The 25,128-nt window shown below is 44.6% G+C and overlaps 2 protein-coding genes across 4 annotated transcripts in view; both read left to right on the top strand.

Moving 5' to 3' along the window:
* The window catches only part of LOC116892952 (A-kinase anchor protein 7), a 30,321-nt gene extending 10,506 nt beyond the window's left edge, over positions 1 to 19,815 (top strand). For 2 of the 3 annotated variants that reach the window (XM_032894903.1, XM_032894902.1), the window contains one exon: positions 17,810 to 19,815. In XM_032894903.1, the coding sequence (XP_032750794.1) occupies positions 17,810 to 18,006 (197 nt within the window). In that variant the 3' untranslated portion in view covers positions 18,007 to 19,815. Of the gene's footprint in view, positions 1 to 9,515; positions 9,568 to 17,809 lie in introns of those variants that run through there. The other variant, XM_032894904.1, reaches the window with a different exon arrangement.
* Positions 1 to 19,816, top strand: part of LOC116893555 (A-kinase anchor protein 7 isoforms delta and gamma-like) — a 135,695-nt gene extending 115,879 nt beyond the window's left edge. The window contains exon 10 of the mRNA XM_032895268.1: positions 18,635 to 19,816. Coding sequence (XP_032751159.1) covers positions 18,635 to 18,831 — 197 coding nt within the window. The 3' untranslated portion in view covers positions 18,832 to 19,816. The remainder of the gene's footprint in view (positions 1 to 18,634) is intronic.
* Positions 19,817 to 25,128: the final 5,312 nt, after the last annotated feature.

Genomic DNA, 25,128 nt, shown 5'->3' with positions numbered 1-25,128 from the left:
TGCCCATCTTGCTGGCAGGAGAAATTGTGGGTCTAAGGTTTTGTGGATGGATTGGAGTCCCTGTCCCTCCATTGGAAATCTTTTCCCGTTACAGGAGATGGTTGTTTCAGGTTCCACATCCCCCATTGCTAGGAGTCTTAGCTAGGGTCACCCTCATAGATTCATGGGAGTTTTGATTGTCCTAGGTTTCTCGATCCTCCCAGAGATGCCCCACCTCACCCGTTACAGTGTTGTCTCCTGCATTCTTCTACCGTATGGTAGAAGATTTTAAAGGAAAAATTTCCAAACTGCTATGTCACTAAAGTTTGAGTAGACCAAAACTTTTTATAACAATGTGTGCTTTTAAATTAATTATTTTATAGTGACTACTGAGTGGTATTCAAATTAATGCCTTTAGGGTTGGCAAACTTGGTTTAAAACAGAATATAAAGACAGGTCTGGGTGATTGTTTAGGCACAGCTTGTCTACCCTATGTTCTATTACAAATGCTGGTTACTGAACTCTCTGAGAACCAGCCGACATGGGCTGCTTGCTGTGCGATTGTCTTTAAAATGGAAGTTGTCTTGAACCTTTAGGTTTACGATAATGTACTTTTAAAATTGGTGTATTAAATCTAAATCAAGAATTCACTGGGACGGAAGCATATATTCACCCCTGCATAGATACAACCTACTTAACCCCTAATGGAAAATTAGACCTAAAGACTTCATAGAACCTAGTTATATATGTACAACTACATGGAGTTCGAGACTAAATTAAAAGGTTATAGTAGATTATTTTATGAGAAAGTTTGTTTCTGAAATAATTCAGTTGTAGCTGCTTCAACTTTGTATGTTTTACCCTTTGTTTCTGTACTGTTGGGATCATCAATAGTTACAAAGTTGTGTGAGGAGAAATACAAAAGTAGCAGATATTGGTTATGGCATAACAAAGAAAACAGGGGACTACATTGGGTATTTTAACAAAGAATTTAATGTAGGAAATTAGTGAAATAGACTTTGGAGTAATAATGAGTGTAAAGTCAAGACTAAACATGCAGCAACTTTCAGGCTTGGGTAACTTATGGAAAGAAGGGTCCTATGTGACAGATATTTGAAGAGGGTTGCTATCTCCGGGGGTTGGGGACTGGGAGCTCTGGGACTTGGGAAAGCCACCAATGAAGCTGAAATTGGCCTACAAGGTTGGTACATCAGTCAGCTCTGCTCACACCTCTAAGGGAATGACAGAGGAGTAAGAAGAAGAACTAAAAACTGGAACCAACTGCTTCTGGAACCTGAAGTAATGTGGAGCAGTAGAGAGGACTGCAGAGCAGTAAGGAGCATTCGGGAGCACTATGAAGAAGTTGGGAGCACTGTGGAGCAGTAGGGAGCACTGTGGAGCAGTAGGGAGCACTGTGGAGCAGCAAGGAGCAGTGAGAAACCGTGAGGGGCAGTGAACAGCAGTAGGGAGCAGTGAACAGCAGTAGGGAGCAGCAAGAAGCAGTGGGGAGCACTGAGGACCAGTGAGGAGCACTGAGGACCAGTGAGGGACAGTGTGGAGCATTGAGGAGCAGTGGGGAACAATGAGGAGCAGTGAGGGACAGTGGGGAGCAGAGGCAGGTGGTTGGGACAGCAGGGATGGGGACAGTGAGCAAATTGCAGAGGGCAAGTTCTGTGACCTCGGTGCAGTCATTTAATCTCTAGCTCTCCTCCTGGGGGAACCTCACAGGTACACCTGGCCAAGGGATACATTTGTGAGCCTCAACCTTTGTGTCACCAATCTCTTTATCTCTCTCTCTCTCTCTCTCTCTCTCTCTCTCTCTAACTATCTATTTTTACATTCCAGATTTTATTCCCCTCCTAGTCCACCCTCCGCCTGTTCCACATCCCATATCTCCTCTTGTCCCATCTCCACGAGGATGTCACCACCCACCCACCGACCCCACCAGACCTCTAAACTCCCTGGGGCCTCCAGTCTCTTGAGGGTTAGGTGCATCTTCTCTGACCGTACCCAGCCTGGCAGTCCTCTGTTGTATATGTGTCAGGGCCGCATCTCAGCTGGTGGATGCTGCCTGGTTGGTGATCCAGTGTCTGAGAGATCTCAGGGGTCCAGGTTAATTGAGACTGCTGGCCCTCCTACAGGGTCCCCCTCCTCCTCAGCTTCCTTCAGCTTTTCCCTAATTCAACCATAGGGGTCAGCAGCTTCTGTCCATTGGTTGGGTGCACATATCTGCATCTGATTCTTTCAGCTGCTTGTTGGGTCTTTTGGAAGGCAGTCATGGTAGGTCCCTTTTTGTGAGCACCCCATATTCTCAGTAATGGTGTCAGGTCTTGGGGCCTCCCCTTGAGCTGGAACCTACTTTGGTCTGTCACTGGACCTTCTTTTCCTCAGGCTCTTCTCCATTTTCATTCCTGCAGTTCTTTCAGACAGGAAGAATTATGGGTCAGAATTTTGACTGAGAGAGCAACCTCATCCCTCACTTGATGCCCTGTCTTTCTGCTGGAGCTGTGTTCTCCCTACCGAGGGGACTTTCATTTAGGGTCCCCCTCTTTTAGTCCTGAGGGTGTCTTACCTCCCAGGTCTCTGGTCCATTCTAGAGCATCCTCTAATCTTAATCAGGAGGGGTAGGGTTGGGGCGGAAACACCACAGCTTAACAACAGAGCCACACTTGTTGGCTATGTTTTAATCTATGTTTTTCATTGCTCCAGGATAGACATTTAATTTATGCTAATTCGTAGTTCTTATTTCTTTGGAGACAAAAGTCCTAATCATATTAAACAATGATGTGAGTTTTTTTTTAAACTGTAAAATTCGTAGTCTGAATAAAAACATTTGAAAGTCTATAAAATGTGACTACTTCGAAATAGGCATGGTATATGGAAATTCAAATTAGTCAATGTTTCTAATGAAAAGGCTAATTTACATACATTTAACAGACTTCAGATGCACAGATTATTACTTCTTTTTTGGTTAATAGGCTGAGTTCTGGGTTTAGTTCCAGCGCTGGTGTATGTGTGTGTGTGTGTGTGTGTGTGTGTGTGTGTGTGTGTGTGTGTGTGTTGCTTATATCCCCTCATTCCTCCCTCTTGCCCCATTCCTCCCTCTCTGTCCATCTTCTCTGGTCCTCTTTCTTCCCCTTCATGAAAGAGAACAAATGGCTTAAAAGCTAATTTGCCATCCATTTGTAAATATTATTTTTAAATGCCTTATGTACATGCTACCGTCTTGTTTATACTGTTTGTTGGGAATGGTGGACAGCCCTTAAACTAGTCCTGTGATTTTTATATTGAGGATACCGCTGCCAGTCCCTGCTGTGGGGACCAGCTAGTAAGCAGGTGGGCACTCGGCCTGCAGCCAGTGCAGATCAGCACTGAGAACGACAGACTGCCTATTGTCAGGGCCAAAGAGAACCAAAGACTCTGGTAGGGACCTAAGGCAGCACTTGCTAAAATAGCTGGAAAGTCTGAGGAATTCTGGGAGGTGCCTGGGAACCAGTCAGAGTCAAAACAGAAGAGACAGAAATAAGGCTGCAATGGGAGCTGATATATGGAGACAGAGTCTTCAAGAAAATGGAGGATGTATGAGAAGACACATTGGCTCATGAGTGCAAACATGGCAGGCTTCCTGAACTTTGTCCGCCCTCTACTTCTCCACCCCTAAGTTCAGTCATATGCACACACATGTCCATTTGTGTGCCCATTTGTGTGTGTGTGTGTGTGGCCGCTTATTTTTTTCTTTTTGGGTCAGGATTCCTGCCTTGGGTCTCATTCAGTTTGGCAAGATTGAATGGCCACCCAGCCCCGAGTCTGTCTGTCTGTCTCTCCAGTGCCGAGATCATGTATGCAGCTGCCTTGGCATGTTGTGTGGGTTCTGGGTGTTGAACTCAGCTCCATGTGCTTGTATGGCAACCCAGCCCTCACCTTCTCAGCTTTTGCTTGGTGTTGGGGTCTGTGGCTCCCAGCAGTGTCTCTGTCCTCCCCCTCACTGGCCTCACTGTGTTATGGGGTGGGACTCCCCTCAGCTCTGGGAAACAGAGTCCTCTTTCTTTCCCACATAGGAAATCAGGAACTTCACCTGAATGGCCAGTGTGCATTGCTGGTCTCTCCCGGAGAGCTATTGAGCTGGGCTGCTAGGCCCCACAGGGTAACGTAGGTGAAGATTTTAGCAGCTCTGTAGGAGCCCTGTAGAAAGCCAGGACACACAGGTTGAAGTGGAGTGAGTCTGATAACCTTGTTTGCTTAGGGAAAGGGGGGAGGAAGGCGTGGAGGGGGTTGGGAGGGATATGGCCCAAGCCCTGTGCGGCTGTGGAGCAAGCCTGATCCAGAAGGCTCTCTGAGTCCCTGGCATGGACAATCACCACGCTCCTGCTTTCCTCTAAGCTTGAGGCTATGGGGAGTCCCATGGCTCTATAATCCACCCGTCTATGACCTGAGCTCTTCTCTGGCCTTTACTTGCTTATTAAAATTTCTTTTTACTCATCCTGATTTTTTTTTTTTTACTTCTAGCTTCTAACTCCACCACTATGTTTTTATGCTAATGACTATATCGGGTCCTTTGGGGATTTAACAAAAAGGGAATGGCTGGCTGGCAGGAAGCCTTGTGATGGAAGGTGTGTAATGATGGCCAAGAAGATGAGAGAAAGCTAAGATGACACTCATAAATGACTGTGGCATTTATAACAAATGTGTGACACCCATCCTGTAGTAGGCATGCTCTTAGAGGAGTCACATGCAAACCAAACCTGATGTGATTATTTTTACAGCGCCGCACGTTTGAGTGTAGTGCATGGAAGAATTAAAAACCGTCTGTACAGTGCTATTCCTGGTGCAGTCTGTTTATACGTCTGCTGGACACCTTTTGCAAGATTAATTAATTCACAGTAGTTCTCCTCTAAACCAAAACGGGACATCCCTTGATTGTAAAGGAGTGAACGTAGTTTAAGTTACCGAGAACAATGCAGAGCATTGCGAGAAGCAGCCGTACTCACTACTGGGCTACCTGTCCGTGCGATATGAACTTCTTGTTTGCGATTATTTCCACACCTTTTAAGACAACTTTTAAAGAAGTGTTAGGAAATAGCGGTGGCACTGGTTAAGACGCTGGGCTGCTCTTGTGCAGGACCCAAGTTCAGTTTTTAGCACTCAGGTTGGAGAGGCGGCAACGGTACATCTGTCCCCTCCCGTGGATCCAAAGCTCTCTCCTGGGCTCTGCCGACCAGCTCGACACTCATACCCTGCCCGTCACACATGCACACAATTAAAAGTAAAAATCTTTTTAAAAGACAGAAAGAAGTGAAAGTGCTTACTGTTCAGTCGCTTTGTTTTATCTTAATTTTCACAATAGCCTTGCGTGGTAGAACGGCTGTTACCTGTCCTTTGTAACTAAAAGAGAGTGAGACAGACAGAGGAAGGCTGATGGCTTCCAGAGGGACGCAGATATATGACATTCTGACCCTGTCACTTGAAAAGGGCCTAACATATTTTATGATTGTAAGTCTCATTCATCGTAGAATGAGAAGGATTATGGGAAGTATGATTGTATAAAGTCGGAGATAGAGGCTAGCGTTATAGTACAGTGTTATAGAAAGTACAGTACAGTGTTATAGAAAGTGTGATGGGCTGGGAGCCGATCTGTATTTGAGTTACAGCTTTGGAGGTTTTAGAAAATGTAGAGTTAAGTAACCCAGTTTCCAGATCTCTCGTTTGACACATGTAGACATTGGAGCGAGCTTTGCTCTCGCATGTGTGGGAGGAAGTCCACATACTAGGTACTTTATGTGAGGCAGGCTTATTGTTATTAAGAGAGTTCGTGAACACACTTACCAGGAGCGGGTGGTTGGTGAGCAGGAGAAGTAGGAAGCCATGTGTAGGGCAGGGTCCTAGAGGATGTTGTGGTGGCCTTGACCACTTGCCCTCAGTGCTCCAGGGAAGTGGTCAAGCAGCTGCAGCGAGCCAGACTCTGTCTCATTCCATAAGGAGGAGCAGCGAGCTGAGTTCGCCATCTCTGGTCTCCTTCTGTGCATGTTTCACGCACCCCACTCCCTGTAGGAACCAAGCTCGTGGCCCACACGGGAAGCCCCGCACAGTGGTGACTGGCCCTTGCCCGCCTGGTGCCTTCTGTGTTGGTGTCTTACTGACATTTGGATTGACTGTAGCCGTCCTTCTCTACGTGGAAGTCAGTAGTCCAGAAGCAAACGCCCGCTGAGGGACCAGATGCATGTCCATTTATGCACCACCTGTAAATGTAATGTAAATGTACACGCTAGTTTGATTTTCTGCGGGAGGTTCCTAATAAAATTGCTTTCTTCAATCATTTTCCCCTAAAGCTAAGCACATAAAGAGGTCACCAGGCTTCAGTCTCTCCTCAGGGTGTCGTTACTCTGTTTCCTTCCTCATTTTCACTGTATACGCCCACGGATGGTGTTTGTCTTGACTTTGGCTGGTTGGCCATCTTGTTCCCTTTCTTCCTTCAGTGCTCTGTGTTCACGGTCACCCACCATTACTGCTTGTTCCGTGCCCAGTGGACTCTGTCCATGGTTCGCCAGGGCTCACAAGCAAGCATAGTGACCGAAATCTTGTTTGCCCTGGTCTTCATGTTCAAAATTTGAAAGGTGTTTACTGGTCATCAAAGCAAAGCAGTGACACTTAACCTATGTGATGTTTAAACCTGAGAAACCAGAGACGTTTGCCATCTGAAACACACTCCACTCACTCGTTCAGAAGAGCTTTTGTTTAGTTGGCTGACAGTTAATATTGAATAATTAAAAATACTTCACTTTTTCTTTCAATAGATGTTTTCAGGCTAGGGGTGTAGCTCAATTGGTAGAATAATTACTTAGAATGCATGAAGCTCTGGGTTTTGATATCTGGTGTCGTGTAGGCTGAACATGCTTGACACATGCATGTAGTCCCAGTAATCCTGAGGTTCAGGGAAGCATGACCCGTTCAAGCTTGTCTTTAGATAAATAGGGAGTTTGAGGAAGCTAATGTGCTAGAGACTTTGCTTAAAAACAGAAACATGTACCCACATGTGTGTGCACATACACACATGCGAAGAGTTTGTGACGGTCTCACCAACTCTATACTGATATTTTAGTGCCCCCCCAGAGATGTCTGCTTATTTACAACAGAATTAAGACATCACTTAGTCAGTAGCAAATGTAGTGTTTTCTTATTAAGTAATAGGTCTGTGAGAACCACACCTACACACATAGCAATGGTCTAAGAATTGACAGATACCCCAGCAGTTGGAATGAACCACCATTGTTGTAGATTAGCCTTTAAAATTTGTGTATATCTTAGAACATGGAAGTTTAGTTTCATCCTGCACCCTCCTCAGCGTGGCCCAGGAGCTTCCAACGGTGGTTCTTTTTCTTACCTCATTAGTTACCACACACTGGATCAAGACTGCCATTAGCCACACAGGTCACAGCAGCAGTATGCCAGGTCGTGTCACGTCATGCCAAGCTGATGCATACCTCGTCCACCTGGGAAACACTGACTCAATGTACAAGATCTGACTTGAGCACCCGGCTTTGGGTAATTTGCCCTAGACTTGACCATTTAGTTATTCATTTATTTATTCTCTCTCATATAATATATCCCAACCATAGCCTCCCTTTCCCCTACCTCCACTCCCTCCAGTTCCCTCTCACCTAGAACCACTCCTCCTCTGTCTCTCTTCAAAAAGGACCAGGCCTTCCAGGGATATCATATCTCTCTATATCTCTCTATATATGTATATATGTGTATATATATCTATACATGTATATATTATGTATGATATATATGAATACACACACATATATAATATATATATTATATATATAATGTTAAGCCTCTTCATATCAAGCCTGGGTGAACACAATAGGAGGAAAAGGATCCCAAGAGCAGGCAAAGGAATTGGAGAGCCCTCAGTGATAGGAGTCCCACAAACATGCCATGCTAGACCACCACAGCATGTATGTAGAGGACCTAGCCCAGACCCATGCAGGCTCTGTGAACCCCTCTGAGCCCTGCTTAATTGATTGTGTGAGCTGTGTTCTCCTGGTGTCTCTGATCCCTCTGGCTTCTACAATTCTTCGTCCTACCTCTTCTGAAGGGTTCCCTGAGCTCTGCTAAATGTTTTGGTGTGGGTCTCTGCATTTGCTCCCATTAGCTACCAGAGGAAGGCTCTCGATGATGATTGGGCTAGGGTACTGGGCCTGGAATTTGAGATATCTATATAGCAAAGGATGACCTTGAACTTTTGACCCCATGCTTCTGCCTCTTGATTGCTAAGATTAGAGGTATGTCCCAGGATTTCCAGTTTATGAACCCAAGACTTTGTATATACTAGGCAAGCACCCTACCAACTGAGTCACACCCCAGGCTTGTCTACAGTCTTTTAAATTTTATATTAACTTATTTAACATAAACAAGGTGTTTTGTCTATATGTATGTCTATGTCCCATGTGTATGCTTGCTGTCCGCAAAGGCCAGAAGTGAATGTCAAATGCCATGGGATTGGGCTTACACAGGGTTGTGAGGTGCCATGTGGGTGGTGGGAATTGAACCTTGGACTTCTGGAAGAGCAGTCAGTGTTCTTACCTGCTGAGCCATCCTTCTCGCCTGCCAGTCTTTATATGTGTTTCCACTCCACAGTCCTCTTCCCTTCGGAGTATTATGACATTGTATTGTTTATTGTCATGCATTTCTATTGAGTTGCAGGTTTTCTGAAGGTAGGGCCATGTTGAGTTCGTTTCTGTATTCTATCTTCATGATGCAGGTACTTACCACAGACAGAGGGTGCTTAGATGATGTTTGTGGAAGGAAAGGTGGAAATAGGAAAGCGAGAGGAAAGAGAGGAGAGAGAAGACAGGGAAGGAAAGACGAGAGACAAGAGAAGGAAGGGACGGAAAGGCAAAGGAGGAAAGGAGGAATCTTGTGACAGTCAGTGAGTTACTTAGACTGAGTTTTCAGTGGAGAGGGAGGTCCTGTGACTGAAAGCAGAGTTTCCGGCTTCTCCAGTCAGTCATCCACTCAGTCATCCAGTCATCCAGTCAATCATCCAGTCAGTCATCCAGTCAGTCATCCAGTCATCCAGTCAGTCATCCAGTCAGTCATCCAGTCAGTCATCCAGTCAGTCATCCAGTCAGTCATCCAGTCACTGGTAATTTTCATGTTTACCTTCTTGGCTCCAGGTTGAGAGATCTCAGGATACCCGCCTGGGCGGACGTTTCGGGTAGACTAAGCTTCTGGTCTTAAGTGGGAGAACTCCGATTCCCATCTCTGAGGCTGTAGAAACCAACACATTGTTTTGTAAACCTCTGGTGCCATTGTTTGTATTTTAACACTCACCTTACCTCACTGTGTAAACCAGGTTGGATAATGTTTCTGACCCTGTTTTATAATCCTGGACTCCCTCTAAATGAGTTGAGGAAACTGTCCACGCTATCGCCATGGCTACCCGTGGAAATGTTCTCAGCCTGTCATTCCTCCTGACCTGGGCGTGTCTGTATTGCTTATAAAGAGCCTAAGTGGCAGCCATAGCTTATGCCTTAAGTTATTTAATGCTTGGTTGGAACAGGCACTCGCTGACCTACCTTGGTGAGTACAGCATTTACAATGGGAGAGTCCCTCCTCTCTGCTTGAACTAGGTAAGGCCTCCTTTAGAATACAAGCCTGGGGGGACAGCGTTCATATTGGCAAGCACATGTTTTAGTGATGACTGAGAGCCCAGAAGCCAGCTACCAAGTCCAGTGCTCCTAAACTAGACAGCCAATAAGATGGCAGCTACGATTCTAAGCTTGACTCCATTTCCATACTTCATGTTTCCTGTAGATCAAGAGATGATGACTTCTTGAAAATGTATGCTTATGGCATTCTCTTCATCCCAAACATGATACTCACCCTTCTACTGACACTTCTGTGGGCCCAGATTTGTATTACTAATATCTACCTCTTTTTCTCCTGATTCAGAATTATACATCTTGGTCAGTTTTGCACTGAGTGATCTAGAGTGATCTTAGAGACCATGAGGGACCTTAAATTCTCACTTTCCAGCTGGAACAAAAGCAGGAGCTGAAACGCAGGGAGGAAACTCCACAGTTTCCTTACATGTGACACTAATTGCAGTGTGGACTCAGGAGAGTCTACAGATAACACAGAGCCAATCCCCAAGAAAACAAACTGTAGAGAGCCTGCCACCCTCAGGAAGCAGGCTTCAAAACCAGAGGTGAACGCAGTGACCGTCACCTGTCAGCCTCACGCCGGTGCCAAATGAGTCTGTACTCTTTGAGCAGATTGAGCGGCCGATATGTCTGACACGGAGAAAGGAAAAGGAGAAACGGTCTGTTTGGCTCCAATCTCCAATCACAAGTCACTCCCATCAACTTTATGGAAAATATTTTGATACTGAGCACAACAGAAAGCTATGATTCACAAGGACAGCAACCACAAGGCAGGCCTGCGGTCATGAGATTACAGAGTCGCGGTTGGGGTGTGCCTTAAAATAGTGAGGAGCCAGGAAGCCATCCTTATGGGCAGCCACAGCCCAATGGCAGAGTGACAAGCAGGCTCATCAGGGAGCCCCGTGGTGACCCCACAGAGGCCGTACTGGGAAGAAACTGTTCTCACCAGTTTTAACAAGCGAAGTCTGTTTTACACGCAGCACATCTCATATCCGTGTTTAGTTCTGTGAGATTTAAGGAACCCGGGAGTCCTAATAACCAAAGCAAGATCATAAACAGTTCCACCACCCTCCAAAATTCTTTCACTTCCTTTCCTCTTCATCTCCCAGCTCCCCCAAACAACCGCCCTGTTTTCCAGCTAGCTTCTCTGTAACATGGAAGGTGAAATCCCATAGTGCGTATCCTCCTTGGTTTGGCCTCTGTTGCCTTGGGATGGTCTGTGCTATAGCCAGGGCAGCACTTCCTTTCTTTGTAGTTCCTTCATCACACGGGCCTGTCACAGCCTTCCAGTTCATCCAGGAGACAGAGGCTGCTTAGGTAGTTTTTAGTTTAAAGCACTTTTTTTTTTTTCTTTTTTCTTTTTTTCGGAGCTGGGGACCGAACCCAGGGCCTTGCACTTGCTAGGCAAGCGCTCTACCACTGAGCTAAATCCCCAACCCCTTAAGGCACTTTTGAGTAGAGCTCCAGATAGCGCTGTGAGCGGTTCGGCTAGCAACATGGTTGCATTCACCTGTTTTTCCAAGTCAAGCTAGAGGTGAGATTGCGGGATAGTGGTGAGAATGTAGTCAACTATTATAAAAATTCCCCAAACTCCACAAAATGGGATGTTTGCATTCTCACCAGTATTAGAAGGCTGGCTTCATATTCCCAGCAACCCTTAGTGTTTTGTGTCCGTTTAACCGAGTCATTTGAACGGGCGAGTAGTGTCATCTCACTGTGACTATGACGTCGACTGTCTTTGGCCACGCCTGATGACCACCTGTACATTTTTACTGTTGTTCTGTTTTTGAAATAGGGTCACTTTGCATAGCTCTGGCTGCCCTGTGCATACTAGGCTGGCCTTGAACTCACAGAGGTCTGCCAGCCTCTACATCCTGAGTTATGTTGATAAAAGATGTGGGCCACCGTGTCTGACCCCCATACATGGCCACAGTTAAAAACCCAGACACAATTGGGTTACTAGAAGAGCAAGTGCCCATTTTGAAGTCCTGGGAAGATGCTGAAGGCTTTGTTCAGATCTAAGGGAATTGTTTCCCCTTTCACTCATTTCCTTCATTTGTTTTCTCAGCCCCCAGCCCTTACTGGGTAATGTGCACTGTCCCCAGGCATTTAACGCCAGCCTCTGTCTTCCTGGTTCTGTAATACAGGCATGGGGCTGGCCATCTGAACAGTCTTGACTGCAGGCCTGAAAAGTCACCTGAGTGTTCAGAAGCGTCACCAAGGGCGGCGTTCCTGACTGGCTTGCAGTCCTCAGCAAATTAATTAATTTTTATTTACGTTTTAAATGTTATCCCCTTTTCCAGTTTCTCCTCCAGAAACCTTCTATCTCACTTCCCCCCTGCCACACTGCGGGTTCTCCCTCTCCCACCCACCCACCCGCTCCCACCTCTCCACCCTGACATTCCCCTACACTGGGGCACCAAGTCCTGACAGGATCAAGGGCCTCCCCTCCCATTTGTAGTTTCCAGCATGGCCTGGAATGACAGGGCCAAACGTTCATACCAGCCTTCCTCTTGTGTACATGCCTCTGAGCATTCATAAACCTCTCAGCTTTTCTTCCTTTGCATTTTCTCATGGTAATGCGAACAGAACCTATAGGGCTCATGGTATAACACAGTATGTTCTTTGTGTGGCATAGTGACAGCCAGGGAGCTGTTGCTGCCTCAGGGCTCAGAGAAGCTCTGCTTGCCCTAATGAGGCTTTTGACACTTGGTGTGCAATGACAACTGCTGATGTTCTCAGGGGTGAAGGCTCTCATTTTGATATGTCCCCCCTCTGTGAGCATGTGTGCGTGCGTGTGTATATGTGTGTGTGTACATGTGTACATGTGTGTGTGCATGTGTGTGCATGTGCGTGTGTGTACATGTGTACATGTGTGTGTGCATGTGGGTGTGTGCATGTGTGTGTGCATGTATATACATGTGTGTGCCCTCCCTCCATCCTCTCCTCTCCTATCATCTTCGTATTATATTTTCTGATTGAAAATTATATTACTATCTATCGATTTATTCTCGCTGGTACAAATAGGCACTTGGATGTTGGCAGTGCCTAGGAAGAAGGTGGCAATCTATAGAGCCTTTCATGTGACATCAGCCCAGCTTTTGTTGGGTCAGCTCAGCTCATGTGTTAAGATCATCTGAATAACACTAAGACTCACCTTAAGTGATCCCAGGAGTCCTAAAATTTTCTTGCCACCAGCGAGGAGGTTTTTGGTTATTGTTGTTTGTTTTGTTTTGTTTTGTTTTGTTTTGTTTGGTTCTTTTTTTCGGAGCTGGGGATCGAACCCAGGGCCTTGCGCTTCCTAGGCAAGCGCTTTACCACTGAGCTAAATCCACAACCCCTGTTTTATTTTAATGATAACAAAAAAGTAAACCTAATCACTGACCTATATTGGTACCAAAGAGCTCAGCAGATATAAAGAAAGCAAGACTGATATGCGCAGACCATGAATAGATCATGCCACATGTGTAGAGGCTGCTCACTCTTAATTACTTGTGTGAAGTTTATTGGAAACCATTTTAAATTTTGTACCCTTCAGGATACCCTGCACTGAGTGGATTCGTTTTCATTTAGTGGTTGATATTTTGGGCTGAGTTTATTTTATCACCCAGCATGGTCTAAAACTCACCATAAAATGCAGGTTAGACTCCCATTTACCCTCCTGTTGCAGCTTTCCGCATGCTAGGGTCAATGGTGTAAACCACCATATTTGGCTGTATTTTGTAGCTTTAAAAGATTTTTCATTCCTTTTATATTTTTTATAGAAGACACTGTGGAGTCTGGTGTTGGTAGTCGATGGCTATAATTCCTGCATTTGGAGGGCTGAGAGAGGGATTATTGTCTGTCGTAGCTGTTCTAGGCTCTGTGATGAGTCCATGCCATCCTGGGCTACAGAGGGAGACTCCGTCTCAAACACTGCCACTAAAGGCATGTTAGGGAGACTTCTGACATACAGTAAGTATCAAGGGCAAAAGCTAGGCTCTTCCATGTGTATGACGGTCAGTATACCACACAAACCAAGAAGGGATGCATGGATCAAGAGTTTGATGTTTTTATTAGGAATATTTTTGTTTATTTAAGTATCTCGTTGGGATCAAAAGAAGAGTTGTGTATATTGGCATACTGTGCTGAGCTGCTGTTATTAACGAGGCATCGGGGGAATGCCCTTTATCTTGGAGGTCAGCGTGAGAGACTGCTGTCCTTATGCAGTTGTTAAGCAGAGGAAAATTACAGCATAACTTTAATCTGAAAATGTCTCTGTAAGTTGCACCAACTCTACTGAAAACTAGAAAACAAGTTCTCCCTGGAATGAAGATTCTGGTTTCTTGGACTATTGCATTCTTATAGATCTCTGTGATGACCCTTCCCTGGACACACATGTGTATGCGTGCACACACAGATAACATGTTTACAGGGTCTCGGGTATCCCAGGTGGCCCTAAGCTCCCTATGTAGTCCAGGATCAGCTTGTGCTTCTCATCCTCCTGCCTGAACCTCCGTGGGGTTAGGGTTATAGGCCGGTGCCACCATGACCCGTTTGCTGTGGGGTAATATTAATGCCTGGGTGGGTTTGCAGAAATTATGTGGGGATGCTGGAGTCCAGGTCAGATCTGGAAGATTTGTTAGTTTGCTTATTTTTGATTGGTGAAATAGTTACTTATCGTGGATTGTTAGTTTATGATTGGTAGAAATAGTTTGTCTTACCAATCAGGTTCATCAGTGAAAGTCAATGTAAAGTTTTCACATAGGCATTTGAATTACTTTGAAATTCTCTGCTCTTATTTTAGATTTAATTTTACATTTAAATTTCTGGCCATGGTGTACTATTTATATAGGATGATAATAACATCCAAAACTGTTGCTACTGCTTCCAAGAATTTCAATAAAACATTCACTAGGCAAAAAACGTTACTGAGCATTGTAATGAGTAAGCTGTGCCATGTGTCAGCAGAGAGGAAGGTAAGGCAGCCGTTGTAGTTTCTGTCCTCGAACCTGTGTTCGTGTACATGTGGGTACATGTGGGAACATGTGGGTACATGTATGTGTATATGTGTATGCATGCATATAGAGGCCAGACATGGATGGGAGGTGTTTCCTTGATCACACTCCACCTTATGTTTCGAGAGAGGGTTTCTCAATGAATCTGGAGTTTACTGCTTAGTTAGAATAGTTGGCCAGTGGGCCCCAGGCTCTCCCCCCCCCCTCTGCTTCCCCAGTGCCAGTACTGGGGATATGTATGACTGCAGACAGCTCTTCATGTGTTTGCCAGGGGACTCAAGTGCAGGTTCCCTGCTTGCATGCAGGCTTATTCCTGACTCAACCGTGTTCCCAGGCACCAGACTATGCCTTTGTGAATTAATAAAGAATGTCCTTCGTTTATAAAAGAATTAAAAAAGAAAGCCAGAATGGTTTATTCTCTGTGGTATTTCTAGAGGCTGAGAGAATATAGACTATTTCTATAGGCATAGAGTAAACACTTAGGCTGTTTCTATAGGCGTAGAGTAACTACTTAGGATGCATTCGTGAGGAAGTGATGGAATGGCCAAATGAGCCACGCCCTCCCCTCTGAGCAAGGCAAGGAAAGTTCCATGAAGTAGGTAAAATGTTAGTGGGAAGGGAAAGGGCGGGGCCATCTAGCAATAAGGAATGATCTGGAAACTTCTAAGGATGTTGGAATTGAACCAGAAGTGATACAGTAGTGGCTGTTTAGGCAAACCTCAGGAAGTCCTGAGATGTAAGCTCACTTCTCTAGTAAGTGGAGGACAGAAGGAATATTTTATCTGATCTCTTAATTAACAAATTGAATGTTTGTTTGTTGTTTTGTTCGCTTTTTGGTTTTGTTTTTTTATTTTTTGTTTTTTTGAGATAAGGCGTCACTCTCTAGGCTTGGCTGTCTTGTAGCTTGGTCTGTAGGTCGGGCTGGCCTCAAATTCACAGATCTGCCACCTGCCTCTGCTTCCTAGGCACTGTGATTAGAGGTGAGTGCCGCCACGCCCAGTCTGAAAGGGACACTGAAGAAAAGTGAATCAGGGGGCATTTGTCAGGCGCCTTGAAGACCGGACAGATTGTGTAGCACATATTAACAATGTTCTGCAATGAGGCGGGCTGACGATGGGTAGGAAAGTGTCAAAGATAGCCATGTTTTCAGTTTGATCGGCATGGATATTAGTAAAGTATGAACAAACACAGGGCCACCGGAAGGGAAATCGCCATTTGTGGGAGGCTCTGCAGCCTCTCTTTAGGAAAGGCGTTGATCACCACCTTCCTCTGTGGCCCACACTAGCCTTGAACTTGCAGCTTGAGTGTGTAAATATAACAGAACCAGAACCCCTGGGCATTTCAAATATCTTAACATTTAAAGTCACAAGGACACTTGATTAACAGAAATAACAAGGTACATGATATTAGAACTGAGATGGATTTTGGAGAATGAGTTATTAAATGAAATTAAGTTCAATCTTGTTATCTTACCCACGGAGAAAGCAGGCTGGAGTTCTAGAACAGTCCACAAAATCATAGTCTCTGGCCTGGGTATAGAGCCTGGGTAGGAGATTTAGAAAGTCATCTTAAAAGTCATGTTTTGAAAGGTCCTTAAATAGCATCCCTTCCTTTGCATCTCATTTTCTATTTTAAATTTGAAGAGCCACTATATAAACAGTTACTTGTAGTGCATATAGAAATATCATCTGTATGGGGTAAATACTGTGATATAAGACTGAGAGCAAATAATTTAAATATCAGGCAACATTTCCATGCATTCTTACTAGGAAAAATCCGAACTGTTGCTAAAGTTATACTAGTAACGATTTTTCTCTTGCTTTTCACAGTATCTGTTTAGTAGGCTCTCTGTAATTATCCCTGAGTCAGAGCTTCCTCGATTCTGAACATGTTTTCAGTGCACATGTGCTCAAACTTCTGATCACTGTGTGTGGCCGTATTGCCACACTTGAGGGGGAAGCGGTTGCTAAGGCATCTCTCTAGGTTGGTCTTAACCCATCCTCCCTTTCATTTGGGATGTTTGTCCCTGGGAAGGAGGGGGTGGCTACCCCACACTTGTGCTGTAGACTAATAACAGGGCTCTGAAGGCGGCCCCAGGTATGATTCTGGGCACACCTTGTTACATATGAAGATAGAAAATAACATCAGCGTTCCTGCTCACACCCATGGTATCCTGCCCTGAGCATGCAGGGGTAGCCCTGGCTTGGTCGTCATGAGCCCTTGGCTTGTCCCACAGTGAGCTCATCTTAGGGTGGGCGGGCAATGTACTGTCTTCTTCAACTCCGTCCATCTGCTTTCCAGCCTGTAGGCCAATGGAGGGAATGAGGGTGCTGACTGGCGTAGCACAAGAATCCCTTTACCTTTCCGGGGGATAGAGAGGATTTGGAGTGTGATGGGTGATGTATAGAATAGTGTAAGGACTCGGGAGGAGAGGAGAGGCTCTTAGTCACAGCAGTAAAGCGAATACTTTACATGCTGACACCTGGACCATCACCAGCGGGACAGAAAAATGACCCTAAGGCAGTGACTTCAGGGCACTTCCCACCAGGACCCTAACCCTTCCTAGAATTTCCTGTCTCTAGAATTACAGTGATTACTGAGATTTTGAAAATAGGATGCTAACCCCCAGGTCCTATTTTAAACCAGTTGCTACTGGCCATGGCTATTACTACATCTGTCTTGGTGCGAGCGCTGGGAGTTTATGAACAACTGATCTCTATGCTAAGTGTTTTAACATGAGTGGCCCTAACCTGTAAGATGACTGGGGCCATCTTGATTCCCTGATAGTTAGCACTGGAGAGAGAGAGCAGCAGACCCAGATCTCCTTGGTGAATTCATGCACTTGAGACCCCAGGTGTGAGTACCAGCAGCTCCCCAGTTGTCATCAGCTTTGGGTGAGAGAGGAGCACAGAGCCATGCAGAAATGAAAGGCTGCAAGGGTGTAACGGGCTGCTTTTCAGCGTGAAGTTTGCAGGAATAGACAGGCTCCTGCTTGGACAAATGTCCTAGGGAAAAAGCAACCCACTCTTGTTGGAACTATAGATCCCATTTGCCAGAGTGAAGGACACTTGCTCTTTTAACTAGCTGAACTAGCTGGGCCCTGGTGGCCTAGTTGCTATGGCAATACGAGCTGAGTGACCTCTCTTCTCTTGTGGAATGTAGGTGAGAAGGACCGAAAGGAGCCTGAGGATGCTGAACTGGTCAGGCTCAGTAAGAGGCTGGTGGAGAACGCCGTGCTCAAGGCTGTCCAGCAGTACCTAGAAGAGACACAGAACAAAAAGCAGCCGGGGGAGGGGAACTCCGTCAAAGCTGAGGAGGGAGATCAGAATGGCGATGGCAGTGATAACAACCGGAAGTGAGAGCTGAAGCCGGTCCGCTGCCCCTCCGCTAAGTCGCAGACTGACTCGCAATGTGCTAGTGAAGTGTCTTGTTCAAGCCCCGGAGATCACCTAGTGATTGACGCGATTGATGAGTTCGGTTTTGCTGCGACACAACAGAAAAGAATGGGGTGCTGGGACCAGCAGAAGGAATTACTTTACAGAAGAACAACACGCACAAGGGGGAGCCGGCACTTCGGACCGCCTGCCCGACTCAAAGGGCAGAGGGAGAGGACTGGTCGCCGACGGAATACTGTTCTGCCGTTTACATTGCTTCGATCCTTTGACTACTTTATCTGAGGCCAAAACTTGCACACAGCTATCAAGTGCTAAGTTCACTTTGTCACTGTTGAAATGACCATGAGTATAGTGAGTCCACAATGTTTCCTGTTTGTCCCCCCCATGTGCTTTTACCACACAGTGATCTTTATTTACAGTAAATTGAGGTTTGTGTAAATTATATATATTTTTGGCAAATGCAATCTTTTCTATGAAATGTGGGTAATGTTGTAAAGGTTTTTGAGCCTTATTTTGATAAAGTCAATTGCCATATTTAATGTCCTCCGTTGATATTTGTACTTTAAATGTATCATATAATTTTCCCCCTTAGGCAAGAAACCAGTTGGAACCCAAGACTTAATTAACGAAGCTTTGCACCGAGAAAGGATGGAGCTGAAGTCCAAAGTGAAACAGATCAAAGAACTTTTGTTAAAGCCTGAGACCCAGGCCAAGATTAGAAAGGAGCTTTTTGAAGGAAGAGTTTTTAATAATGGTGACCCAACTGATTTCAACATGACTTTGCCATAGCTCTCCACTGCTGTTACGCTTGCTCACATGTTTATGAACTCTCAGCCCGTTAAATAGCTCTTTTGGTGAGTAACCAAAGTATTCTTGCGGTCTCTACAAAGCCCACAAACCAACATTTGGTAAGGAACTAACAACTTCTTGCCAAAGAAAACATATTTTTGCCTTATCGTGGTCACCATCATCACCGTCATCGTCGTCATCACCACCATAAAATTGAGTTTTAGAATGTTCCTTTTGGTATCTTACTCATTTTATATAAAAACTTCTTAATTAGCTGTTGTAAGATGTTCCATGGGTCCTTGCAGATAATATTATATATATATATATATACACACATATATGTACATACACATATACTCACACACTTTTAAAAATCCTTTATAGACAAAAACAACAAAACAAAATAAAACCAACAACAGTATTCTAAGGGTCACCTGCCTCCTGTCGATGTGGCCCTGTTACTTCAAAGGAAGCATTGTCCGGGCCTGTCCAGTCTCACGGTCCTTTTGCTGAGCGTTTGAGTGCTTATTGAGGATCAGTACTTGAACAGACATTAGTAAACGTAATCGTTGTAGTCACGGGTTCAGAATGTTTTATACTATCTATATTCTCTTTTTCATTGATGAAGTACAGTTTGCTTTTTTTTTTTATTTCTTCGTGAACAGTGTTCAGGGTTCCTATTTCCTACTCTCTGAAGATGAGCCCAAGCCTGCGTTCTTCACGGTTTGAGTAGCTTGCACTGGTTCCTTTGTAAATGAGCATTCTTGAGTGTTATTCGGGTAGTCACTTTAAAATTGCTGCTACTAATAGATGATGGGGAAAGAAAGTGATTAGAGATTAAATATATAATCATCTCACAGTCCAGTTTGCTCGTGGATTTTTGGCTATTTTTTTCCACTGGGTAAATGATGCATTAATTCATGATGTATTCCTTTATACGTTCCTACGTTTTCATGCCTCATAATAAACGTACTCTTTCCTCTATTGCTTTTCTTATCTTTATTCTGGAAACCCTTGGCTCCTGGTTGGTGTTCCAAAGCCATGAGCAGGGTCTCTGCAGTTTTAATGTCTCCTGCCTTCGTTCTAACGGAAGCACAGTGTTGCACCCCTGTTGACCTTAGACTGTTGTATGATTTCAAAGCAGTCAACCTCAGACACAAGCAACAGCAGAACCGAAAACTCAAAGATGAACCAAGTGGTGTCTTCAAAATAACCAATCCCATGACAAGAATAGCAAATATGAAGAGAACAAATTCATCTATGTATGCACATCTGCTAGCTATGGGCTATGAACCCCCTCTAAGAAGCTGGCCACAAATCATGAACCCCTTCTAAGAAGCTGTCCATGAACCTTGAACCTCCTTTGAGTTGCTGTCCATGAACCCCCTCTGAGTGGCTGGCCACAACTCCCCTCTTAGCAGTGGAGGTCAACACAGCTGTTTTTGGGCAACCCTAATGGAAGGAAGCAAAGATGCTTAGGCCTGTCCGTCCTTGGTTTTCAAAGGAGGAAACACACTGCAGGGGTTGGGTGCCCTAGTCAAAGCCACACTGCTGTTAGGAATTTGGACCTGAGCCACAGCCCAGTGACCCCAGGGCTCCACTGTTACTTTGACTATCCCGTAATCCATGTGAACAATTTCAGATCGGCCTTTCTTATCACCAGTCCATATCTTCTCCTCGAGGACTTATCTGCCATCCGAGGAGCTTGAAAGATGTCTTCAGTTGCCTGTCAGTTTCTGTTATTAAATACCCATGAAGACCTGGGCTATGGTGCCAGGTGATTTGGGCGCATGGCTAAATCTCTTCCTAAGTGGTTCTAGTAGGAAGTAATTAGTACTTTCTAGACTAAGACGCTGGGGGAACTTTATGCTGATATGCCAAGGATGTAAAACAAAAGAGGGCTGAGTTTAAATTCAAATCTCTTCTACTTAAAAGGTGACATTTCCCACAATAAGGCATTTACCAAATACGATATTTCCAAAATTAAAGATGAATAATAAAGAGAAAGTCCTTGAATACCCCGACATTACAAACACACAAAGGCAGTCACACACACACAGTTACACAGTCACACATACATTGTCACACATATACAGTCACATACACACACAGACATACAATCACATACAGTCACACACACAAATATGCACATAGACACACAGTCATACACACACACACACACACACACACACACACACACACACATAATAACCTGGTTCTAAATTTCTACAAATATGAGAGTGGTCAGCTGATATTGTAGAGTGTCTAGATATAGAATTCTAATCTTTGTCAATGGAATCCCCATGTGACCCTGCTTACAAAACACTGGACCAGGAAGCAAATGTTGCTCTAGACTTGGACTTAACACTGAAGGGAACTTTTGAGCAAACCAGTTATGTTCTGAGCCTCACTTCCCAGTCTGGCCAGGTGGTTTCTAGGAGCCTGGGGCAGTTTTCTTTGATGCTGCCAGTCTGTTGGCTGCTGGACTGGGTCACCTCGTTCCACCTGATGACATTAGATGCTTAGGTGTCTGGAGGTTTTCCCCTTCTATTTATTTCCCTTGTGGGTTGTCAGTTTCATAAAGAGAAGCTGTATGGGAAATATTCTCATCTAGAACCACATTCCAACATTTTAAGAGTCAGTCAGTAGAAAGACAGATCCTGCAAGAGTAAAGGGCATAGGAAAGTGATCCTCTGGACAGTGGGGTGTCAGCTTTCAGCTTGGCCCCCCTTGTAAAATCTCAGATTCTGCCAGTCCTCTTCTCAGTGCAGACCACATGGAGGGCCCTTGTGCTTTGGATACGCAGGTTGCTGTACTTTATATGACATTTTTGGGATCATAAGTATATCTGATATTAGGGTTTTTTTTTTTTCAGATTTTGGATTATTCGTGATTTCTTAGTGATAGGCCCCATATCTGAATGGTGACTTCATCGATTATAGTAATACACGTATATCTCCCACACCAGCCTCAAGGTCATTTTATGTAATGATATGAGGCCAGGTGAGGAATGTTCTGCGTGTGATGTCCTGTCAGCATTCTAACATGTTCGGAATTTTCAAACCCTTTATGTTCGCTACTTTTGGCTTAGGAATGCTCTCCCTGCATTACGTTCACATCTGGAGTATAAAATTAGAATCAAATACTCTTCTGAAAAAGCCCAGATGCGTCAATTCCCATAAACCTTATGTTCTACTAAGGAGGTAATGACAGCAGCCTGACTTCGTAGTCTACATGTGACATCAGGCACATAACCGATGAGACATATTTGCCCTTCTGTGTGCCCAACACAGACAGAGCATTCTTACGTGTAAATTGGTGAATGGGTACCCTGTCGTCAGCCATTGTTCTTAGCATTTGCTTTTCTTTTCTTAAGATTTGTTTGTTTGGCTTTTGAAATTAGGATTGCATCATTTCATTCCCTTCCTTTCCTTCAAATTCTCCCACATTTCCCACTAACTTTACTCTCTTTCGAATTCATGGCCTCTTTTTAAAAATGCTATTTTATATATATATATATATATATGTATATATATATATATATACACATATATATATTCCTTAATTTACAATGTAACACATATTACATATATGTTATATATAGTTTAGTAATATACAATAATTAGTAAATACACAATGTAACCTGTTCAGTTCGTATACTGTTACTTGTATGTTTGCATGTTCAGGGCTGAACTCTTGGTACTGGATAACTAGTTGGTGTGCTCTTCCCCGGGGAAGACTATTTCTCCTGCTCTCTGCTTTCCTTAGTTGCCTGGAGTTCTTTGTCTAAGGCTGCCTGAGCCTCCGCCTTCCATGCAAGCACGTCTGCTGGTGTCACCCTTGTTTACATTATGTCTTGGTGGCCATGTTGATGAGACATCTGATATTCTCAGGGGACACAGTCTCACAGCTCACAACCTTTATGTTTCTTCTTCAGTCATCGCTGAGCCTTACGTGTGGTAGTTGTCGATGTATCAGTTAGAACTCGGCTCACAACTCTGCATTTTGATTGGTTGTGGCTTCCTGTAATGGTCTGTCTGCTGCGAAGAGAAATTCCCTTGGAGAGGAGTGAGGACTACAGTTTTGTACAGCTACAAGGACACACGTTTAGTATCTATCCTCGGCATTTTCAAACGTCATCTGTAATAGTTTTCTCTTCAGAAATCTTATAGATGCATTCATGAATTTTAGATTTTCCAGATCCAAAAAAAAAAAATTAAAACAAAACAAATAAACCAGAATACATTCAAAACATTTCCCTTTTGGGGTAAATCTCTAACCCCAATAAGCCCGTGCAAAGAACACACAACTCAGTTGTGACATTTGTAAGCTGCACACCTAGATTGGGCAGATTCACCACTACCCTACTCTATCCCCCAGCTATGAGATCCCTTACAACTTGCGGCTTCTCCAGGCCACGTGGTTCTGCTCCACCTTCCTTCCACGTCCTCTCTTTCCACTCCTCTGGGCAGTGGAAGTGGAGCCTCATCTTTCCCTCCCACTGCCCAGTCACAGGCTCTAGCCTTTATTAAAATGGGAGGAGGTTCAAATGAAGTCACCTGGGTACATGATCCACTCCTCTCCTTGACAGCCCCTCTTGAGGAAGCAGAATTAGCATCAAAATACAAACGGCACCTGGGCAGTCCACAGGAAGTCGCCACATGCATTTGATGTTGTGTACCCCCCAAGGAAATAAACTCTAGGTGGTTCCATGCGCATGTTAAGATGAACATTAGACAATTGCCTTGGTGTCAGTGGGTTTAAAATTATGATACAATCCACAGCCACCCTTCCCTGGATCACTGTCTGGGGACAGCGAGGCTCATTTAGGAGATCATTTGAGACATTCTGATGAGAGGCGACATTAACTTCTACAGTACGCTAGGCTCTGAGCCACCAATTTGTATTTCTTTAAATGCAACTGATGAATTCAGGTGATGGTTTTCAAATGGAAACTGCACTGTCTGGTCCTCTATAAATCCCATTATTAGTCACACATAGGAACACCATGGAGTTCTCCGTGGCAGTAAAGCTAAGGACAAATAAACTAGAGACTGAACAGTAGAGCCGAGAAAGTAATTGGGTGTTCCCTAGAAACCTACACTGCTTTCCCTCTAATGATCCAAATTACTTTCTAAACGCTGCTATCGTCCTATGGAAGTACCCCCATACCTTACATGTTATTTTCTTTGATTCGTGTTAGAAAAATGCCAGAGTCCTGCTTGCGCCCCTGCCAGCTTTAGTAATTCTAAGGCTTACACAGCTCTTTCTCTTTAATAACTATATTGTACGTTGGTATAGCATTGCAAATATCTCGCTACAGTCCCTGCCCCAACCCACCTGGGCACAGTGTCTCTGTGGTGCCTTTGTACTAAAGGAATCTGTAAATTCTTCACTGATTTTTTCCCCCTAGCATACATTTCATCTTACCTATAATTTCAGAAAATATTTTACATATACATACGTGAGATATGAAAAGTCGTAGGAGGTGAGAGGACAAAGAAACAAGAATCTTTACGGCTTGGCAGACAGGACGGTGCTGTGAGCAACAGAAAAGGTGCATATGCACCGAATGCAAATATCTGATATGATAATTGAGCAGGAAACGCATGAATATGCAGCAGTGGGGAGAGACCGCCGAGTGCTATCCTGGAGGACAAATTTGGAAGCTGTTCTGGCCAAGTCTGTGTTTAGGGAGTGCCTTCAGGGAAATGCTTGCATTGAGGGCTTTTGATGACTTGGCGGACATTTGTCACAGCTTGGTATCTTTAGAACACCTTTCCTGTGTTTATTAAGCTCCTCCCTTTCAGGCCCCGCTTCCCCAGGGGAGATGGCCCCCAGGAAGAATCCTGGAACTGAGCATCTCATTGGTGTGCTGAGATCCGGGCTCCACCAAGAAAGAGGAGATCCTGAATCGAGTCAGGCCATTCTGATGAGGATGGTGGCTCAGAGAAGCAGCAGTGGAGCTGGGAATGGCTCAGTTGGTAAAGTTCCTGCCAGGCAAGCGTGAAGACTTGAGATTAGGTCTCTGGATGCATTCACCTGGGACCCCAGTGCTGGGGTAGGGCACAGAGATAAGTAGATCTTTGCAGTTCACTGACAAGCCAACCAGTGAGCCCCAGGTCCACTGTGGACTTTCTAATATGTGGAGCGCTATCGAGGGAGACATCTGACATTTGCAGAGCTCCTCATGCATATGCACACACATACATATGCCTCTGTACATGCATGCACACACACCCATGTAAACCTGTATACACGCCACCCCTACATTCATATGTAGCTTGGTTAGGTCTG

This window comes from Rattus rattus, chromosome 2 (assembly GCF_011064425.1).
Source record: "Rattus rattus isolate New Zealand chromosome 2, Rrattus_CSIRO_v1, whole genome shotgun sequence".
Classification (NCBI taxonomy): Eukaryota; Metazoa; Chordata; class Mammalia; order Rodentia; family Muridae; genus Rattus; species Rattus rattus.
Note: the sequence above shows the minus strand (reverse complement) of the source record. Positions and strands in the feature narration are given on the sequence as shown.